Consider the following 20,001-nt stretch of genomic DNA (forward strand, 5'->3'; position numbering starts at 1 on the left):
TGTCTGGGCGCCGCGCATGCGCGCTGGCGGTGGCGGCGCGGCCATGGCGCACGGGCACGGGCCCGGCCGGTGCCGCTGCTGCGGGGAGGAGGCGGCGGAGCGCGGCGCGGCCTGGGGGCTCTACCTGCGCATCGACCGGCAGCGCCTGCAGTGCCTCAACGAGCGCCGCGAGGGCTCCGGAGCCACCGTGTTCCGGCCCTGGGAGGAGCGCGGGGACCGCTCGCAGGTGGGACGGGGAGCTGGGCCCGGGGAGCGGGGCGGACACCGGGGCACCGAGGGGATCCTGCCCTCGGCTCGGCCCCAGGGAGCCCCAGCTGAGCGCGGTGTACGGGCCTGGGCCGCTCAGGGCGGGAGGAGCTGCCGGAGGGGGTCACAAAGATGGTTTGGGGTCTGGAGCGTCTCTGTGATGAGGGGAGGCTGTGGGAGCGGGGCCTGGTCAGGCTGGAGGAGGGAAGCTGAGAGGGGACCCCATAAACCCATAAAATATCCCCAAGGGTGTCAGAGGGGACCCCATAAACCCATAAAATATCCCCAAGGGTGTCAGAGGACAGCGCCAAACTCCGTTCAGGGACAGGATGAGGAGCAATGGCCATAAAATAAACCACAACGAGTTCCACCTCGACGTGAGGAAGAACTTCTTGCCACGAGGGTGGCAGAGCCCTGGAACAGCTGCCCAGGGAGGGCTGGAGTCTCCCTCTGTGGGGACATCCCCAACCCACCTGGTGACATCTCCAGAGTCCCTTCCAATCCTAAACATTCTGGGATTCTCTGAGCAAGAGAATCAGGGCCCCCTAAACCCCTCTGGGGTGATCCCTCCAGCTGTCCCCAGCACCCCCTGCACACCCCTGACCTGCTCTTCTCTCTGTCCCCAGTTTGTGGAAAGCGATGATGACGAGGAGCTGCTCTTCAACATCCCGTGAGTTCCATCCCCTGGCACTGCCCTGGCTGCTGCCAGGGCTCCTTCCTTCCCTGGGGCTGCCTGGAGGGCACAGGGGTGAGCTCTGTGTGTCTGGGCAGGTTCACGGGCAGTGTGAAGTTGAAAGGAGTCATTGTGATGGGCGAGGACGACGGGACACACCCGGCTGAGATGAGGCTGTGAGTAAAACCAGCTCCCCTCCTCACAGGGGACACCAAATAAATCCATTTCTCCTAATGGATGGAATCCAATTAGCTGACCTGCTGTTAATTACTCCCTGTGCGTCCCTGTCCTGCCAGGTTCAGGAACATTCCTCACATGTCCTTTGATGACACAGCCAAGGAGCCAGAGCAGACCTTCAGCCTGAGCCGGGATCCCCTGGGAGAGCTGGAATATCCCACCAAGTACGAGCCATTCCCTGGCTCCTGGGGCTGCTCCTGCCTGCCACGGGAGCCCTGCCCACACCTGGGGCAGGGGCAGCACGGGGCAGGGGCTCCCAGCTGCCCTCAGGGGGATTTATCCCCCAGCTCTGTCCTGCCCAGAGCCTGGGGCAGGAATTCCTGGGGTGCAGGATCACCCTGGTGTGAGGGAACCCCCCTTGCTGGGCTCAGGGGAGGTGCAGGAGCAGCAGCTCTGGTCTCAGGGTGTGTTTTCCTGCAGAATCGCCCGTTTCTCCAACGTTTACCACCTCTCCATGCACTTCCCAAAGAACTTCGGAGCTGAGACAACCAAGATTTTTTATATCGGCCTGAAGGGGGAGTGGACGGAGGTGAGTGAGAGGAGAGAGAGCCCAGAGTGTGGGAGGGGCTGGGATTCTGCCGTTCCCCCGTGGAATTCTGCCGTTCCCCCGTGGAATTCTGCCGTTCCCCCGTGGAATTCTGCTTTTCCCCTTTGGAATTCTGCTTTTCCCCTTTGGAATTCTGCTTTTCCCTCTGGAATTCTGCTTTTCCCGGATTTTAAGCGTCCCGTCTCCACCCAGGCTCATCGCCACGAAGTCACCATCTGCAACTACGAAGCCTCGGCGAACCCGGCCGACCACAAGCTGGAACAGATCACCCCCCAGACTCACTTCATCTCCTAACGGGGCACGACCGGAGCACCGGGGCTGTGGGACGGACACGGCGCGGTCGCTGCGAGGCATCCCGGGGGCGGCGGGGCCGCTCTGGAGGCTGCACCGAGCCGTGTGCGGGGCCGGTACCGGCTGTGACTGACAATAAACACGCTGCGGTGCCGAGCTGTGCGCTGTCCGTCCCGTGTGCGCGGGTGGCACCGGCGGGGAGAGCGGCGGGGGCCTCCCGTCCCCGTGACCGATCATCCGCGGGGTGCAGGGCGCTGCGGGCAGGGCGGGACCGGGCCTTGTCACCGATAATCCCCGAGGGCCCGGCCGCGGTTCCGAGCGCGCCCCGGTGCCCGTTTCCATCATGGCCGCCCGGTCGCTCCCGGTGTGCGTGCGTCACTTCCGCCGCGCAGCCGGAAGTTCCTGTGGGAGCGCGTCGGGGGAGCCGCGAGGAGCGCGCGCGCCGGGCCCGGGAGAGGTGCGGGGAGTGGGGGGGGGCGGCACGTACCACCGGGCACTGCGGGGGGGGCTGGGGGTGCGCAACCGGGCGGCGGCGCGGCGGGGGGGCCGTACCACTGCTGTGGGACGAGGGGGGGACATTCCGTGAGGGCCGCGGGGATGTGGGGGGGGCGGCGGGGCCTTTAACGGGGATTAACGGCGGTGCACGGACGCGGTTCTGGCTCGGTGGGCCTCGCTGAGATAATGGGGCTGCGACTTTCCGCCCCCGGGGCCTCGCAGCCTGCAGGGAGCTCCGGTTCTGGCGGAGCACCGGGGATCCCGCCTCCATCGCTGCAGCCCCCGCTGGATTCCGCTCCCCGCGGGCCCGGGGAGAGGCTGAGGCACGGTAATTAACGCTGATTAACATCCGGTGGCACCGGTGGGTGCGACACGGCGGGATCGGACCCAGATTCACCTCCTGGCTCTGTGTTTGTGCCATTACACCCACACGGGCACGGCTGAGGGGATTCATCCCCATTGTGCTCCCTCCAGGAGCGGGGCAGGAGCATCCCCGGCAGGGATTGCCTGCAGGAATTTTGGGATTCCCAGGAGGAATTTTTTGGGATTCCCAGCAGGAATTTTGGGATTCCCAGGAGGAATGTTTGGGGATCCCAGTAGGAAGTTTTTGGGGTTCCCAGGAGAAATGTTTGGGATTCCCAAGAGGAATGCTTGGGGTTCCCAGCAGGAATGTTTGGGGGTCCCAGTAGGAATTTTTTGGGGTTCCCAGGAGGAATTTTGGGATTCCCAAGAGGAATGTTTGGAGTTCCCAGCAGGAATGTTTGGAGTTCTCAGGAGGAATGTGTGGCGATTCCCAGCAGGAATTTTTTGGGGTTCCCAGCAGGAATTTCAGGGTTTCCAGCAGGAATGTCTGGGGCATCTCTAAGCATCCCGTGTTTCCCAGCAAGCAGCATGTCCCATCCCTGCCAGGGGACAGTGCTGTTATTCCTGGCTGTCCCTCGTCTCCTGGCAGGTTTTTGGCAGCCGTGGTTTCTCTCCTGGCCGGGTTTTTGGCAGCTGTGGTTTCTCTCCTGGCCGGTTGTTTTGCCCCTGGAGTGCCCGTGGGCCGTGGGGCTGTGTCAGATCCGGGGAGCTGCTCTGTCCCCGGTGGTTTTGTTTTTATTTGAGTGGGGAAGCCGCTGACGAGCAGTGGGTGGAACGAGTCGGGCAGGTCCTGGCCGGGCTGGCAGACACAGCAGGCTGTTTCTCCTGGGTAAGGCTGGCTGCTGGCGCTTTGGGGGAGCTTTGGGGTGATCTGGGATGGTGGGGCAGAGTGTGATGAGGAAAGGATGGGGACAGGACCTCGGGAGAGGCTGGAGCTGTGCCAGGGCAGGTTTAGGTTGGATTTCAGGGAAAGGTTTTCCCTCAGAGGGTGCCAGAGCTCCAGGAGTGTTTGGGCACCAGCCCAGGGATGCTCAGGGTGGGTTGTTGGGGGGTTTGTGCAGGGTTTGGGGATGGATGGATGATCCTTGATCCCTTCCAGCTCGGGATGTTCTGTGATGGTGCTCTGGAGGCTGATCCTGTTCCTGGGGGATAAAGGCAGTGCCCTGAACAAGCTCTGATCTAATTAGTGCTGCTGGCCAGTGGGGTCAGGGCACTGTGGGAGCTGTGATTTGTGATGTGTTGGAGCTGCTGTGGCTGAGGGCTGGGTGCTCTGTGGGATCTGGCAGTGACAGGACAGCAGTGCTGACCCTGCCTGCTGCCCTGGGCAGCCACCAGGCTGTCTCCCATCACTGGGGGGGCTCAGAGCAGCTCCCAGTGCTCTGCTTCATCCTGAGCAGCCCCATAAAGCAGGGCTGGACCTCTGTGGGTGCAGCAGAGCCTGTTCTGTGTGCCGAGGGTTTCCTGCTTCCTGCTGGGAGCAGATGTGGGTCAGGCTCCTGCCCAGCTCAGGGGAGGATGCAGGGATGCTGAGGCTGGGCTGCCTGACCTGCAGAGATGAGGGAAGGGTGCAGGGATGCTGAGTCTGGGCTGTTTTGACCACCCTCTGCCCACGCTGGTGCAGCCACAGGAACAACTTTGGCTCTGAGCTGTAATTTCCATTTCCAGGCTAATTTTAACACTTCCAGCACCCCACGCGCGGAGCCTTGGCTGCTCCTGCCCCTCCAGCACTGCCAGGCCACACCGTGGAGTGTTCCACCAGCAGACTGCTCTTTGTTTTCTTCCAAACAGCTGCTCCTGTGGGTGCAGCAGCTGCCAAAGGGGGTGGGAGGCTTGTTGTTTGTTTTCCTGCCTGACCCCAGGCTGTGCCCGCAGGTGCCAGTGCTCACCCCTCTCGGTGTATGTGTGGTAACAACATGTCTGTCCCCCTCCTCGCCGACGCTGTCACCGTGTCAGGGGCAGAGCGGGAGACCGCCGCGGTAAGGGCTGCCCTTCCCTTCCCTTCCCTTCCCTTCCCTTCCCTTCCCTTCCCTTCCCTTCCCTTCCCTTCCCTTCCCTTCCCTTCCCTTCCCTTCCCTTCCCTTCCCTTCCCTTCCCTTCCCTTCCCTTCCCTTCCCTTCCCTTCCCTTCCCTTCCCTTCCCTTCCCTTCCCTTCCCTTCCCTTCCCTTCCCTTCCCTTCCCTTCCCTTCCCTCTGTGCTGTCTGCTCCAGGGTGGGAGCTCAGCTTGTCAAGGCCCTGGGGTTTCAGCTTTTAAAAGCAGATCTCCCAAAGGAACCCCCCCACTCTGTCCTTCCCTGGGGTTGCAGGCTGCCTCCCTCTGCTCCCCGAGGTTTAGAGGTTGCTGGAGCCTGAGATGAAAAGCATGGGGAGGTGGATTTGTGAGGCCTTGGTGATACAGGGGAGGAATTGCTCCCTGGGAGGGTGGGCAGGCCCTGGCACAGGTGCCCAGAGCAGCTGGGGCTGCCCCTGGCAGTGCCCAGGCCAGGTTGGATGGGGCTGGGAGTACCCTGGGACAGTGGAGGTGTCCCTGCCATGGCAGGGGTGGCACTGGAGGGGCTTTGAGATCCCTTCCAGCCCATTCTGGGGTTCAGGCTGGGTCGGTGCCCTGGTGCCATCCTGGTGGGATGGTGTGTCACTCCCTGTCCCTGTGCTGGGCGGAGGAGTTGGGAGCTGCCCGTGGCAGCTCTGTGGCAGGATGACAGCACATCCCTGACCCACCCATTCCAGCCTCTTCCAGTGGGTGACTAAGTGTCCATTTGCCACCTCCCTGCAGCCCAGCCCATCCCTCTGTGACTCTCACACCAGCTAATTCCCTTCCTTCTGTGTTTAACAGGTCATTTTCCTCCATGGCCTTGGAGACACGGGGTGAGTGTCCCTGAGCTGGCTCTGCCCGGGACGTGTGGATGCCAGATGCAGATCCTGCCCTTTTGCTGCTGCTGTTTTCCCTCAGGGCACCTCCAGGATCTGTGTGGGGCTTTGGGCTGGGGTCTGCAGCCCCTCCTGCACCACCAGCCTGGCAGGGAATGGCAGGGAATTGCTGCTGCCAGAGCTGGCTGCTCTTAAATATTCATGATCCCGGCAGCCTGGCAGCCCCCCACCCCCCGCGGGTGGATTTCGTGTTCGTGCTGCCTTGGGGATTGCTGATAAGCACTGCTGATAAGCACTGCAGCTCTTCCAGGGCTGGCAGCTGGGCTGGGCCTGCACCAGGGCATCTCTGCTCTGCAAGGCCACCTCGGGGTCCCATGGTGGTGACAAAGGGCTCTCCCTTGTCCAGGGGATTCCCTCCTCCCTGCCTGCAGCTTTGGGGCTTTGTGGTCTCCGCCCAGATGGGATCAGTTCTGGGAGGGTTTCAGGGGGGGTTCAGGCTGATGGAAGCTCAGGGGAGGGTTTGGGGGGCAGCAGGGTTTGGGAAAACGGCTCAGACAAGCCTTAGATTAATCTCCTGTCCCTCCCCAGGCACAGCTGGGCCGATGCTCTGTCCTCCATCCGCCTCCCCTACGTGAAGTACATCTGCCCTCACGCGTGAGTGCTGCCCTGGGGGGTTCTTGGGGGGCTTCTTGGGGGTCCCTGAGGCTGCCAGGGCTGCTGGGGAAGGCCTGAGGCCAGCAGGGCTGCCCAGCTCTGCTGCCATGGTCAGCTCCTGCTCCGTGTTCCCACACAGTGAGCAGCACCAGAGGCTCTTTTCTTTCCTGTCTTGTTTATCCCTGCTGGCTGCAGGGAGAGCTCTGGAGCTCCCAGTGCATCCCTGCTCAGGCAGGAGGGGGCTCAGCAGGGAGGGGAGGGGTCTCAGCCCTCCTGCTCCCCTCAGATTTGAGCTCAACCACCCCAAATGTTCCTCCACAGGCCCCGGATCCCGGTGACCCTCAACATGAAGATGGTGATGCCCTCCTGGTCAGTGCTGTGGGGGACAGGCCTGGGTGGGGAGCGAGAGGGATGGGGGACAAAATCCACTGCCCCGTGGGGAAGGGCAGAGCCCCCCAGCTCCTGCCTCCCCACACTCGGGGTGCTGGGAGAGGCTTTGGCTGACCCTGCTGCTTCCCCCAGGTTTGACCTGATGGGACTGACTCCAGATGCACCTGAGGATGAGGCTGGGATCAAGAAAGCTGCAGAAAACAGTAAGGAGCTCTGTGAGGGGAGGTGCTGAGCTGCCGTGTGCCTCTCCCTCGCTGTGGCTGCAGCAGGAGCCTTCCTTCCACCTCTCCTTTGTTTCTGCTGCCCTGTGACCCCAGCAAACTTTCCCCTGGCACCTCCCCCTGGCATCTCTGGCACCTCCCTGTCCCTGAAGCTTGGGGTGATGCTTTCCAGCCCTTTCCCCTTCCACTCAGCCATTTCTCCATCTCCTTGCAGTTAAAGCAATCATCGAGCACGAGATGAAGAACGGGATCCCCCCCAACCGCATCATCCTGGGGGGCTTCTCACAGGTGAGGGTGCCCAGTTCCTGCTCCACCTGTCACAGGGTGTGAGCTGGCCCTGGGGGTGTCCCTGCACCCCCGTGGGTCCCCACTGAGTGCCTGTTCCCCCTGCAGGGCGGTGCCTTGTCGCTGTACACGGCTCTGACGTGCCAGCACCAGCTGGCCGGCATCGTGGCGCTCAGCTGCTGGCTCCCGCTGCACAAGGCCTTCCCTCAGGTACCCCTGCCCTCACCAGGAGGATCTGCTGGCTCGTGTTGGGGACACGGAGCACGGTTGGTGCCCCCTCACCCGAGTGTCCCCTCCCTCCTTTTGGCAGGCGGCGAACAACGGCGTGAACAAGGACATTGCCATCCTGCAGTGCCACGGGGAGCTGGACCCCATGATCCCCGTGCGCTTCGGGGCCCTCACGGCCGAGAAGCTCAAGTCTGTGGTCACCCCCACCAAGGTGCAGTTCAAAACCTTCCCTGGAGTGATGCACAGTTCCTGTCCTCAGGTCAGTGCTGGCAGTGCTGGGGGTGGTGATCGGTGACGGGGCCCCTGGGAATGGCCTGGAGCTGTGCCAGGGGAGGGCTGGAGTGCATTTCAGGGAAAAGTTCTTCCCCCAGAGGGTGCTGGCACTGCCCAGGCTCCCCAGGGAATGGGAGTGTTTGGATAGCACTGCCAGGGATGCCCAGGGTGGGATTGTTGGGGGGTCTGGGCAGGGCTGGGCTGTGAATCCTTGTGGGTCCCTTTCCTTTGGGATCTTTGGGACCAACCCCAGCACCGCAGGTCAGGCAGGGTTGGGAACACATGGGATATACTTGCTCTGGGAGGGTACAGAGCCCTATCCTGGCCTCGGGGAGATGCAGAGCCCTGAGCCCCGTTCCCTGGGCACATGCCAGCCTTTGGGGAGCCCCGTTCCCCATTCCTGGGGCCCAGCCCGCCCCTGGGGCAGCCCCGGTGTGACGGCCGTGCGCCGCCCGCAGGAGATGATGGCGGTGAAGGAGTTCATCGAGAAGCTGCTGCCCCGGATCTGAGCCGAGCCCCTCGGGACTGTCGCAGGGGAGGGTGCCGAGGTGTCCCCGCGCCCCGCCCGCTGCCAACGGAAGCCATGGCCCCCCCAGCGCACCTCCCGCACCCCCCGTGCCCGCCCCTGCACCGCGTCCCCGGCCGGGGCTGTCCCGCTGCTCCCGGAGCCCACACCGGAGCTGCCTGAGGCGGGCCTGGCAGCGGCCCGTTCGCTCCTGCTCTGGCTCCGGGGAAGGTCACCGTCGGCCCGGCGCCCCGCGGGGCTGGCACGGCGCGGGTGAGGTTTTGGGTTTGGGGTTTTTGTACCAGTATTAGGGCGGGACGTGCCCGGCTGCGGCGGGAGGAGCGGGGCGGGCTGGGCACCCCCGAGGCTCGGAGCTCTGCCCTGGCCTCCCTCAGGCGACTCGCGGGTTTTCGGCGAGGGCTCAGGAACCCGGGACTCCCCTGCGGGCGCCTGCAGGCCCCGGGGCGGGCTCTGCCCTGGGCTGGCACCGCCAAAGGCTGCCCGGGCCGCGGGCAGGGCCAGCGCGGCTCCGCACGGCCCTGCCTGTCACACACGCACACTCCCCTCAGCCAGCGGGGCGGCTCTGCCCTCCTGGGATAATCACCTCCTTCCTCCTGCTCCTCCTCCTCTTGTTGCTTTTACAATCTCCATCCCAGAGGCGTCTCCCCCCCTCCCAGCCCAGCTCTGCACCCTGGGAGCCCCAAAGCTTCGTTTACACTCACGGAGCCACCGGCCCCGTTTCAACGTCTTCTCTTGCTGCTACTCGTCCTTCCCTTTGGACTGGGGCTGCCTCGGGGAGGGGGGGTCCCTGCACCCCGGCTTTGGCTCCTGGTGCAGCTGGAAGGAGCAGCTTTGCTCCCAGCCATCATCTGAGCCTGGCTGCTGCTGTGCCCCTCCCTGTGTGCCCCCGGGGCTCACCCTGCCACCCCATGTACAATCACCTGTGGCTTGTCCCCTCTGAATGCTGGCATCGTGCTGGGGCCCCGAATGTCTCCTCTGGGGGGGCTCCTGGCTGACCCTCCCCTCCCACAGGGCCCAGGGCAGCGGCTGTGGAGCAGCTCTGCCCTCACCCCCTTTCCCTGGGCTGAGCCCCCTCTCGGGGCTGATCACGGCTTTTAGGGCACCCCCAGATTCCCCAGGCTGGCCCTGCTGCCCCTGCCCTGCCCCAGAGAGCTGAGGGCTGCCCTGGGGGGCTCAGCCCCAGCAGTTCTGCCCCAGCCCTGCCCCTCCTGCCCGGGCTGTGCAAAGCAATAACTGCCCTCTGGAGAGTGCAGTGGGGCCCGCCCTGCCTGGGCCCTGGGCTTGGCCTTCCCATTTTTGCTCCTTTTAGGAAGTGTGAAAGCAGCAGAGCTGCTGCTGGCACCAGGGGTACCCAGCTCTGCCCTGCCCTGGGCTCTTTCATGCTGTGTTTTAATGCTGCTGTGCCCCTGCCCCCCAGGCCTGGCTGGGGGGCACGAGAGGGTGGCAGGGGTGGGATGGCAGTGCCCTGGGGCACCAGGGGCTGGCAGGGGTGGGATGGCAGCTCCTTGGGGCACCAGGGGCTGGCAGGGGTGGGATGGCAGCTCCTTGGGGCTGGCAGGGGTGGGATGGCAGCTCCCTGGGGCTGGCAGGGGTGGGATGGCAGCTCCTTGGGGCACCAGGGGTGGGATGGCAGCTCCCTGCATTACCAGGGGTGGGATGGCAGCTCCCTGGGGCACCAGGGGCTGCAGATGGACAGACTGACCTGTGTGACTGTGAACTGGAACCGTGTGTGACGGGGCCCAGGCCCAGCCCTGTGCAGAGCATTCCTGCTCACTCCCTGGAACCCGGGAGGGAGAACGGCTTCTCTCCATTCCTCAATACAGCTTTGGGGTTTTTCTTCTGTTTTTCTTTTTTCCTTTTGGGTTTGGTTTTTCTTTTGGTTATTTTTCTTCTCTCTCTTGTCTTCCTTGTACATGTTTGGGGGTTTTTTTTTGTGTGTGTGTGTGTTCCACAGAGAACCAAGGTGAAATAAATCCTCAACTTAGCCCAGAGCTGAGCTGGCGTCATCCCTGGCCAGGCAGGATGGGAGATTTGGGGTGGAATCAGGTTCCATGAGGCCCCAGGGTGCCATTTATGGGGGCAGCAGCTCTGGCTGAGGGGAAGCAGAACAAAGCTGCCACTTAGAAAGTAGGAAAGTTTATTTTAAAAACAAATCAAAAGCTCAATTCATAAGTTATTCATCCAGCCGACAGCACACGGGGCCGGCTGCGTCATCCCTGCCCTGGGAGCTGCCAGGAATAAACGGGAGCAGTGTGGGACAGGAGGGCAGGGCTGGCTCTTGGCAGCCTTGGGCTGTGGGCAGTGGCTGCCACAGGAGCCCGGAGCGGGCACCCAGGGGGCTGTGGGCAGCCAGGCTGGCACAGCCCTGGGCAGAGGCTTCTCCAGCTCAGCAGGAGAGGGGCGAGATGAGATTTGGTCCCCAAAACCATGCTGGGGGAAAAGGGGGAGTGGAGGAAGCCTTGGAATGTGAGTGGTCCCTGTGGGAGGTTCCTGGTGCCTTGTCTGTGCCAGGGCAGGGGCACAGGGGCCTTGGGCTCCCCCTGGGCCAGGTGGGGCAGGAGGGAACGGTTTGGGCTCAGCAGGACTCTGCTGCCCCAGGGCTGCATGTCCAGGGCACAGGGAGGGCCCAGGAGCTCCCAGCCCGGGCTGGCTGCAGCCCCTGGGGGTTCCCATGGGGGTTCCAGGCCCTGGCTCTGTTCTGTGTTCCTTGTGGTTCTGCTCTGTGAGATGCAAAGACCTGGGGGATGAGGATGAGGAGGGGGGAGGCTGAGGATGCTCCAGCCTTCCTGCCCCGTGCCAGAGGCAGGAGGGGAGCTGGAAATGCCCTCCCAGGACAGTGACAGCCCTCGGGAAGGAGGCAGGGCTGGCTCACAGCATGCTGGGCTCAGCCAGCCCTCGGTCACAGCTCAGTTCTTGCTGAAGCCCGTGGGGTTCTGCAGCTGCCACCGCCACAGGTCCTCACCTGGAACGGGAGGAGGGAGGTGAGGGAGGGCAGGGGGCTGGCAGTGCCCGCTGTGCCCGGGAGGGGATGCCCTTACACATCTTGTCCAGGCCAAAGGCAGCTTTCCAGCCCAGCTCCCGCTCGGCCAGCGCGGGGTCAGCGTAGCAGGAGGCCACGTCCCCCTCGCGCCGCGCCGTGATCCGGTACTTGATCTGCAGGGAGAGCAGCGCTGAGGGCTGGGGGGTCCCAGGGGTCTGGGGGGGATCAGGGGCCCTGTGGGAGCAGCTGCTGCCCCCCTGTGCCCCTGCAGCTCTGCCCTTACCTCCCGCCCCGAGGCTTTCTCCATGGCCCGCACCATCTGCAGCACGGAGTAGCCGGTGCCTGTGCCCAGGTTGTAGATCTGGGAGGAGGATAAAGGACAGGGATCAAAGGGAGAAGGGCCAGGTGCCTTTCAGCCCCCACTGGCACCCCCACACCCCCCCAGGGCTGGCAGCACCCCGAGGTTGGCACCTTGCAGCCACAGTTCTCCTTGAGCTTCTTCAGAGCAGCGATGTGGCCCTTGGCCAGATCCACGACGTGGATGTAATCCCTGACTCCTGTGGGGATGCAGAGGGTGAGGGCAGGGCCAGGGCTCTGGGAATCCCAACCTCCCCCATGCCAACCTCCCCCACCCCCTGACGCACCCGTTCCATCGTCGGTCTTGTAGTCGTTCCCAAAGACGCTCAGGAATTCCCGGCGTCCCACTGCCACCTGCACAGAGGGACAGCCCCGTGGAGCCCCAGCACCTGTGTCCCCTCCCTGGCATCCCCGGGGGCTCTGGGGGCTCTACCTGAGCCACGTAGGGCATGAGGTTGTTGGGGATGCCCTGAGGGTCCTCCCCGATCATCCCCGACTCGTGGGCGCCGATGGGGTTGAAGTAGCGCAGGAGGACGGCGTTCCAGTCCTGGGGACACACGGACAGGGCTGCCGGGTCACCCCGTGGGGACACAGCAGTGTGGGGACTCAGCCCCACGGGGCAGCTCCTCACCTTCTCTGCTCTGCAGAGATCCCGGATCATCTCCTCGATGAAGAACTTGGATTTGCCGTAGGGGTTGGTGCAGCCCCCCACCGGGTGATTCTCATCCAGCGGGAGGTACTTGGGATCCCCGTAGACGGTGGCAGAGCTGCTGAACACGATGTTCCTCACGCCGTGGGCCTTCATGGTCTGGGAGGAGCGATGGGCAGCGCTGATGCAGCCCTGTGCCAGCCCTGGTGCCAGCCTGGGGTGCTGGCAGGGCCTGGGCAGGGCAGCGGGAGCAGCCCGGGATCAACCCCGGCCCCTCTCACCTCCAGCAGCCCGATGGTCCCGGTGAGGTTCACTCTGTAATATTCCAGAGGCTTCTGCACCGACTCCCCCACTGCCTTGAGCCCCGCAAAGTGCATCACGGCCGAGAAGCGGTGCTGCAGGGAACGGGCTGGGATCAGGGGCACGACAGCGGGAACGGGCTGGGATCGGGGGCAGGACAGCGGGAACGGGCTGGGATCGGGGGCCGGACAGCGGGAACGGGCTGGGATCCCCCAGGATCCCCCCGGATCCCCGGCCAGCCGGCCCGGGGCGCTCCCACAGGAGCGGGCACCGCGTTCCCTCCCTCTCCCGTGGCTCCCACCCCTGCCAGGGTTCCCGGAGCCGCCCCGGGCCCCGCAGCTCCCGCTCGCACCTTCCTGAAGAGCTCCTGCAGCGCCGCCCGGTCCGTGATGTCGAGCTCCTGGAAGAGCACGGGCCGGTGCGCGATCTCCTGCACCCGCCGGAGGCTCTCGGGGAGCTCCTCGGAGCCTGGGGATGATGGAGGGGAGTGAGGGGCTGGAGCCGGGCCCAGGCCGGGCTCGGGGCCGGGCCGGGGCTGCCGTACCTCGGATGGCGTTGTGGAAGTTGTCGATGACCACGGGCTCGTAGCCCGCCTGCAGCAGCTCCAGCACGCAGTGGCTGCCGATGTAGCCGGCGCCGCCCGTCACCAGGATGGTCTCGGCCATGGCTCCTGCGGGGGAAGCGCAGAGCCGGGGTGGGCACGGCCCGGTACAGGCACGGCACGGCCCGGCACAGGCACGGCCCGGCCCGGTACAGGCACGGCCCGGTACAGGTACGGCACGGCACGGCCAGCTCAGTGCTGCCGAGGGACGGGCGGGGCCGGTCACACCTCCCGGACACGGAGGTGGCACCTCCCGGAGACGAGTCCGGGTTGTTCCTGTTACACCCGGGGCTCACCTGTCCCCCTCGGGGCAGCAGTTCTCGCTGTTAATTAACTCATTAACTCATTAATCAATGAATGAATTGGGGTGGTCTCCGCGGGGTACCAGCTCTGCCCTTCAGCCGCTCCGTTTCCCAGCCCCGCAGGGAGGGCTCGGGGACAGCCGGGGATACGCGTGGGACCCCCGGGACCTCCGGCCCGGGTAGGGGCGGGAGCCCCGGGAGGACCCGGACCGGGACCGGGACATTTCCCTCCGGAGCTGCGGCCCCAACCGGACCCCCCAAACTCCCGGGCTGGGGAAACAGCACCGGGCCCGGTGAAAGGCAAAATATCGCGGATTTCAGCCGGGAGCGGGGACGGCCCGGGAGGAGCGGAGGGTCCCGGGGCCGAGGAGCAGAACCGGGGACCGGAATCGCTCCAGAGCGCGGGGGTGCCCCAAGCCGCGGGTGTTTGGATGTCCCTACTAAAGGCAGCAGGGCAGGGCAGCACACCCGTTCCCGCCGATCCCCCCCGGTTACCCCCCGGTCTCTCACCCGCCGCTGCCGCCGCTCCCGCTCAGCCCCGTGAGGGGCGCGGCCCCTTTAAGGCCGGGCCTTGGCCCCGCCCCTCGGCGCCACGCGCGCGGCTCCTCCATGGAAACGTGTCAGAGCTACGGGGCGACGGCGGGGACAAAACTCCGCGGGGGACGGCGGCCATTGGTGCGCGCGGAAGGGGGAGGGGCCACCGCGGGGAGCTCGGTGCCGCAGCGCCCCCTGGCGGCGGGAGGAGGCCAAAAACCCGAATTACTGTCCCAAAACCCCGAATTATTGTCCCAAAACCTTGAATTATTGCCCCAAAATCACGAATTATTACCCCAAAACCCCAAATTATTGCCCCATTCCGCCCCATTTCTGCAGCGTTCATTAGTGAAGGTTTGGTAACTTTTTGTTACAGTTTATTGCAGTCATGTGGAGAGGAGGCACACGCAGCCTCACACCTGTCCTGGCCCTCAAAGGACAAAGTTCCTGTGCTTCTCTCCAGTCTCACAAATAAACTCCTCCATAAATTACTTTAAAAAGAGCTGGGGGCAGTTCCCAAGGACCTGAGCACCTGAGGAGTTTCACTCTCTGCTCTCAGGGTGGAAGGAATTCCTCGCCCCCAGCCCACGATGGTGCAATTTCCACGCACAAGAGGCACCTGGAGCCAAGCCAGCAGCCAAAGCTCCTTTGTTGGTTCAGCTGAATCAAATTTTCAGTTTAGATTATTAAATAACGTGTTTATTACTCCTGGTGTGCCAGGGTATCTTACAACAGATACACAGAGCAGCAGCACACACAGCCCTGAAGGCTGAGGGGGCCCCAGGGGAGGTTTGGGCTCAGCCTTTGGACATTTGTGGAGGGGAGAGAGGGGAGAAGGGACAGCCTGAGCTGGAGCTGAGCTCCAACTGCAAAATCTGTGCTCAGGGCTCTCCTGTGCCCCTCCACGTCCTCCCCTCTCCAAGGCACATGGGGACAGCCTCAAGGTCCAATAGAACACAATCTAACAGGAGATTCTCTCACTTCTTCCTAATTCTGGTGGATTTTGGGCTTCCTCTCAAATGCTGAGCCGGGAAGGAGCTCAGGAGGTCAGACAGGAATCCCAGCCAGGGCTGGATCCTCGATTTCTTGATCCAAGGAGAATTCCCACTCAGTGTCACAGTCTGCAGGAGGCCTGAGACACCTTGGAGTTGGTTTTTCTGTTCAGGGCATTGCAGATGAAGGTGCCCGTGTCCATCAGCTTCTGCAGATCCACCCCCTGCATGGCAAAGGCCCAGGACATGCCTTGAGGGACATCTCCCACCACCCCAGGGTGGCTCATACCCCATCAGCCTGGCCTTGGGCACTCCAGGGGCAGCCACAGCTGCTCTGGGCACCTGTGCCAGGCCTGCCCACCCTGCCAGGGATGTTTTCCCTGATATCCCATCTCACACTGCCCCTGTCCTGCCCCCAGCAGCCCAGGCTGCTGCCCTGAGCAGAGCCCGGGGTGGCACTCACCGTGTGGATGCCCAGCCCGTTGAGCATGTACACCAGATCCTCTGTGGCCACGTTCCCAGAGGCTCCCTGGGCATAGGGGCACCCCCCAAGGCCGGCCACGGACGCGTCCACCACGCTCACCCCCATCTGCAAACAGAGCCCGGCTCAGGGGCTGCTCTGGGAGCACAAATCTGCAATTCCCAGCAAGCCCAAACTCCCCGAGGGCAGCTGCTCCATTTGTGGGGCTGCCCCATCCCTGGCAGTGCCCCAGGCCAGGCTGGGCGAGCTTGGAGCAGCCTGGGACAGTGGCAGACGGGCAGGGGGTGGGACAAGATGGGCTCTGAGGTCCTTTAAGGAATTCCCTGTAGAGAATTTGTGGTGCAGAGCGGGGATCCTACCTGCAGGGCCACCAGGATGTTGGCCAGGGCCTGGCCATAGGTGTCATGGCAGTGAACAGCCAGAGCCCCCACGGGCACCTCCTTCATCACCGCTGCCAGCATCTCCCTCATGGAGCCCGGGGTGCCCACGCCGATGGTGTCCCCCAGGGAGATCTCGTAGCACCCCATGGAGTACATCTTCTTGGAGACCTAGGGCAAGAGAGCAGGGCATCAGAGGGCATCCTGCCTCCCCAGAGCTCATTCCTGCTGCACAAAATCCCCTGGACACTCATTCCCTCCTCAGAGCTGATTCTCGCTGCACCATGATCCCCTGGACACTCCACTCAGGGATTAAAAATCCAAACCCCCCTCAGTTCCCCCTTTCAGCCTCTGAGGACCTGGATATTCCCTTCCATACCCCCAGTGCCCACCTCACATCCATCAAAATCAACCAGAGCCCTCTCAGGAGTCCTGGCTGTGGGACTCTTATGAGTGACTCTCATGAGTGACTCACCTCTGCAACTTTAGCTGCAGAAATCTTCCCTTCATAGGGACATCCAAGGACACAGGAAACGTATCTGTGGTTAAAAAAAACCCCCAAACTTTTAGCTGGAAAAGGGCAATTCTACTGACAAATCTGATTCTACTGACAAATCAGTCAGGATTTGTGCACCTTCCATGTCTGCAAGATGGGAGAATCAATTTTATATTCCCGTGGCCAAAGGTTACAGGGTTTCACCAATTTCTCCTTCCATGGGTGTAAAATTTGCCAAGATGAGCCCAGAGGGCTGCTGGGGGTGTGATGTGTGTACCTCCATGTGGGATGCTGGCCAAGAAAATCTGACCCCAAGTGAATGTGGGTGAGCTCCAGCAGGAAGGCCTTACCCCCTGACAGGAATGCTGGCTTCCTTGGCTGCCCTCATCACCTCCTCAAACCTCTCCAGGCTCTCCTCGATGGAGCAGTTGATGTTTTTCTGGGTGAAGAGCTCGGATGCTGCCCCAAAGATCGACACCTCTTTGGCCCCTGCTGCCACCTGCAAACAGAAAATCCCAAACTGGAACCACAGCACCAGTGAGGCTGGAAAAGAGCCTGAGATCAGCAGCTCCAAGCCTTGCCCCAGCACTTAAATCAAAGCCAGGGGATTTTTCTTGTGAGGGAAATGACAAACAGAGCCCCAATTTCATGATTTCATGGCCAAGAGTTAATCCAAGGGTTTCAGAAGCATCTCTTGGTAGGGATGTCTCAAAGCAGCCCATAAACACCTCCCTTTACAGAGGCTCCTCTGTTCCTAAATAAATCTGCCTTGCTTATTTAGACTTGAAGATCTCGGGGCTCTTCTCCTCCTCAGTGTCTCTGTGATCTGCAATCCCTGACTGCACCTCTCTCATTTTACAAAACCATTTCCCCCAGACATCCCAATCCTTCCCTCAGCTCATTCTGCAGCAAAACCAGCAGGACAGCCCTGAGGGTGCCTGGGAAAGGGGGAAGGCAGAGGAGCAGGGGCAGTGCAGAGCCCAGGGGGGTATTGGGGTGCCCCCAGCCCTCACCGCTGCCTGGAAGCCCCTGAGGTTTGGGGTGAGCACGGGGTAACTGATCCCAGGGCATTTCCTGATGCCCTGCAGCACCTCGGTGTGATCAGCCATCTGCAAAGCAAAGAAATGTCCGTCAGGGTTCTGCACTTCTGCCTGCCAGAAAATCATCACTAAAATTCCTTTTTGTAAAGAAAACAGAAATGTGCAGGGATCAGAGCCTCCTAAAGCAAACAGAGCTGCAGCCTGCGAGGGGCCAGGGGTCACCCAGGCAGGCACAAACAGTTTGTGTGTGACCTGTGTGTCCCTCTGCCCTGTCCAGGGTCCAAAGGGAAGCTCTGGGATGTTTTAACTCCTCCTGCCCAGTAACAGGGAGTTGGGAGCCAGCAGAAGCACTGGATTGCTGCACTTTCAGAGCACAGCACTGCAAATCCTGTGTGAACACTGACCTGAGGAACCCACTTGGGGGACACGAAGCTGGTGGCCTCTATGACCTGCAGCCCTGTCTCTGACAGCATGTTGATTAAATTGATCTTCACTGGGGTGGGCACAAGATTCTAAGAAGAACAAGAAAAGAAAAATTACTTAAAGTTATTATTTACACAGTAAACTCTTCCACCACTGAAAAATAAAAACCAGAGAATTTTCAACATGAAAAAAGCAGTATTTAAAGAAAACCCACCCCATTGGGGGGCACAGGGGGGCGTTTGGGGGATTGGGCTGGAGAACCCCCCGGGAGGAGCCGGGAGCCGCCGTTACCTTCTCGTTCTGGAGCCCATCGCGGGGCCCCACCTCCACCACCTTCACTCGCTTCGGGTACGGCCCGCCCGCCGCCGCAGCGGAGCTCACCTGGCACGGAGGGCACGGTCAGCCGGGCCCCGGTACCGATCCCCCCATGCTGGCCCCGTCCGGGTCTGTCCCGGTGCCCTCGGTCCCTTTTCCCGCAGTTCCGATCCCCTCAGACCCTCTGCCCCCGGTGCCGATCCCCCGGTCCCTCAGTCCCGGTTCCGATCCCCTGGTCCCTTTTCTCCCCCGATCCCCTTGTCCCGTTCCCGGTGCCCCCGGTCCCCCTGTCCCGGTTCCGATCCCCGTGCCCCGTTCCCGGTGCCCCCGGTCCCTCAGTCCCGGTTCCGATCCCCTGGTCCCTTTTCTCCCCCGATCCCCCTGTCCCGTTCCCGGTGCCCCCGCTCCCCCTGTCCCAGTTCCGATTCCCCCTGGTCTCTCTGTCCCCGTTCCCGGTGCCCCCGGTCCCCCTGTCCCGGTTCCGATCCCCGTGCCCCGTTCCCGGTGCCCCCGGTCCCCCTGTCCCGGTTCCGATCCCCGTGCCCCGTTCCCGGTGCCCCCGGTCCCCCTGTCCCGGTTCCGATCCCCGTGCCCCGTTCCCGGTCCCCCTGTCCCGGTTCCGATCCCCGTGCCCCGTTCCCGGTGCCCCCGGTCCCCCTGTCCCGGTTCCGATCCCCTGGTCCCTTTTCTCCCCCGATCCCCCTGCTCCCTTTGTCCCGGTTCCGATCCCCGTGCCCCGTTCCCGGTGCCCCCGGTCCCTCAGTCCCGGTTCCGATCCCCTGGTCCCTTTTCTCCCCCGATCCCCCTGTCCCGTTCCCGGTGCCCCCGGTCCCCCTGTCCCGGTTCCGATCCCCGTGCCCCGTTCCCGGTGCCCCCGCTCCCTCACGGGCCGCAGCGATCCCGCCCAGCGGGGCAGGAGCCGCCGCGCCGCCATGTCCGCCGCGCTCACGTGACCGCACACACCCCCGGCACGTGACACTACCGGGGGCGTGGCCCTGGGGGCGTGGCCGCTGCTGTCACGTGAGCGCGGCCCCTCGTGGCACCGGCGCCGTCCCGTCCGTCCCCGGTCCCGGTCCCGGTACCTGTCCCTGTCCCTGTGCCTGTCCCCAGGCGCCGTCCCGCGGCGCGCAGCCCGTGTCACAGCGCGGCATCTTCCCCTGCGCTCTGCCCCGCCGCCGCGCCCGCCGCGCCCTTATAGCGGGGCTTTGCCGGTGCCCGGTGCGCCGAGTAAACACCGAGCTGTTTGTTTGGGGCGGGCCCCGCTCCGCGCCAGGGGTCACCGGCACCGCTGCTGGGGCAGTGAGGCAGAGGCCATCGCTCCGTTGTCCCCGTTTGTCGCATTTTTTTTGTTTGTAACGGCGTCACCGGCGGCGCTCCCGTGAGCGGGTCCTGGCACTCGGTGCCGGTGGATGTTTGTTTGTCCCTTGGGTAACGGCGCCCACGGCACCGGCTCCGCACGTGGCCGTGCCTCGGGGCTCTGCTCCAGCTCAGCGTGTCCTGGCAGGTTTAGCCGGGACGGGAACAAAACAGCCAGCCTGTAACGCTGTGGGGTCTGCAACGTTTGGGGTGCCTGTAACGCTGTGGGGTCTGCAATGCTTGGGGTGCCTGCAACGTTTGGGGTGCCTGCAACGCTGTGGGGCCTGCAATGCTTGGGGTGCCTGCAACGTTTGGGGTGCCTGCAATGCTTGGGGTGCCATCAACGCTGTGGTGCCTTCACAGCAACCTGGGTGTGCCCTTGGGAGCAGCCCCATCACTCACACCCACACTGCTCAACCCTTTTTGGGAAGTTCAGCAGCCACGCAGGAGCCCAGCTCTCACTGGAACCCAAAGTTCACAAGTTCAGGAGTGCCAGCAGAAGT

The 20,001-nt window shown here is 63.3% G+C and overlaps 4 protein-coding genes across 7 annotated transcripts; 2 read left to right on the forward strand and 2 right to left on the reverse strand.

The window, feature by feature from the left end:
- Nucleotides 1-31: 31 nt before the first annotated feature.
- PITHD1 (PITH domain containing 1) lies at nt 32-2,162 on the forward strand. Its single transcript, XM_058040324.1, has 6 exons — nt 32-226; nt 873-916; nt 1,018-1,095; nt 1,216-1,320; nt 1,577-1,685; nt 1,896-2,162. Exons 1-6 carry the CDS (start codon nt 44-46, stop codon nt 1,995-1,997), a joined length of 621 nt encoding a protein of 206 aa, XP_057896307.1. The 5' UTR covers nt 32-43; the 3' UTR covers nt 1,998-2,162.
- Nucleotides 2,163-2,370: 208 nt separating this feature from the next.
- On the forward strand, nt 2,371-9,808 carry LYPLA2 (lysophospholipase 2). 2 transcript variants are annotated; one of them, XM_058040163.1, is made up of 10 exons: nt 2,371-2,451; nt 4,725-4,828; nt 5,684-5,715; nt 6,307-6,372; nt 6,694-6,741; nt 6,895-6,965; nt 7,198-7,271; nt 7,377-7,478; nt 7,579-7,755; nt 8,228-9,808. In XM_058040163.1, exons 2-10 carry the CDS (start codon nt 4,751-4,753, stop codon nt 8,276-8,278), a joined length of 699 nt encoding a protein of 232 aa, XP_057896146.1. In that variant the 5' UTR covers nt 2,371-2,451; nt 4,725-4,750; the 3' UTR covers nt 8,279-9,808. The 2 variants fall into 2 exon arrangements, with proteins under 2 accessions (XP_057896146.1, XP_057896145.1); XM_058040162.1 differs by lacking the exon at nt 2,371-2,451 and adding an exon at nt 2,643-2,817.
- Nucleotides 9,809-10,421: 613 nt separating this feature from the next.
- Nucleotides 10,422-14,034, reverse strand: GALE (UDP-galactose-4-epimerase). The gene is made up of 11 exons (XM_058040196.1): nt 13,995-14,034; nt 13,126-13,251; nt 12,934-13,049; nt 12,563-12,676; nt 12,264-12,440; nt 12,066-12,179; nt 11,920-11,986; nt 11,747-11,832; nt 11,559-11,636; nt 11,334-11,448; nt 10,422-11,257 (listed from the first exon to the last, which is right to left on the reverse strand). The coding sequence occupies exons 2-11, from the start codon at nt 13,244-13,246 to the stop codon at nt 11,202-11,204; spliced, it is 1,044 nt and encodes a 347-aa protein (XP_057896179.1). The 5' UTR covers nt 13,247-13,251; nt 13,995-14,034; the 3' UTR covers nt 10,422-11,201.
- A 654-nt stretch (nt 14,035-14,688) lies between these two features.
- HMGCL (3-hydroxy-3-methylglutaryl-CoA lyase) lies at nt 14,689-19,696 on the reverse strand. Of its 3 annotated transcripts, none has more exons than XM_058040385.1 (9): nt 19,243-19,696; nt 18,119-18,208; nt 17,809-17,916; nt 17,378-17,473; nt 16,715-16,863; nt 16,344-16,407; nt 15,851-16,039; nt 15,474-15,599; nt 14,689-15,234 (listed from the first exon to the last, which is right to left on the reverse strand). In XM_058040385.1, exons 1-9 carry the CDS (start codon nt 19,291-19,293, stop codon nt 15,133-15,135), a joined length of 975 nt encoding a protein of 324 aa, XP_057896368.1. In that variant the 5' UTR covers nt 19,294-19,696; the 3' UTR covers nt 14,689-15,132. The 3 variants fall into 3 exon arrangements, with proteins under 3 accessions (XP_057896368.1, XP_057896366.1, XP_057896367.1); XM_058040383.1 differs by lacking the exon at nt 19,243-19,696 and adding an exon at nt 19,029-19,085; XM_058040384.1 differs by lacking the exons at nt 18,119-18,208; nt 19,243-19,696 and adding an exon at nt 18,209-18,327.
- Nucleotides 19,697-20,001: the final 305 nt, after the last annotated feature.

Source organism: Melospiza georgiana, chromosome 24 (genome assembly GCF_028018845.1).
Source record: "Melospiza georgiana isolate bMelGeo1 chromosome 24, bMelGeo1.pri, whole genome shotgun sequence".
NCBI lineage: Eukaryota > Metazoa > Chordata > Aves > Passeriformes > Passerellidae > Melospiza > Melospiza georgiana.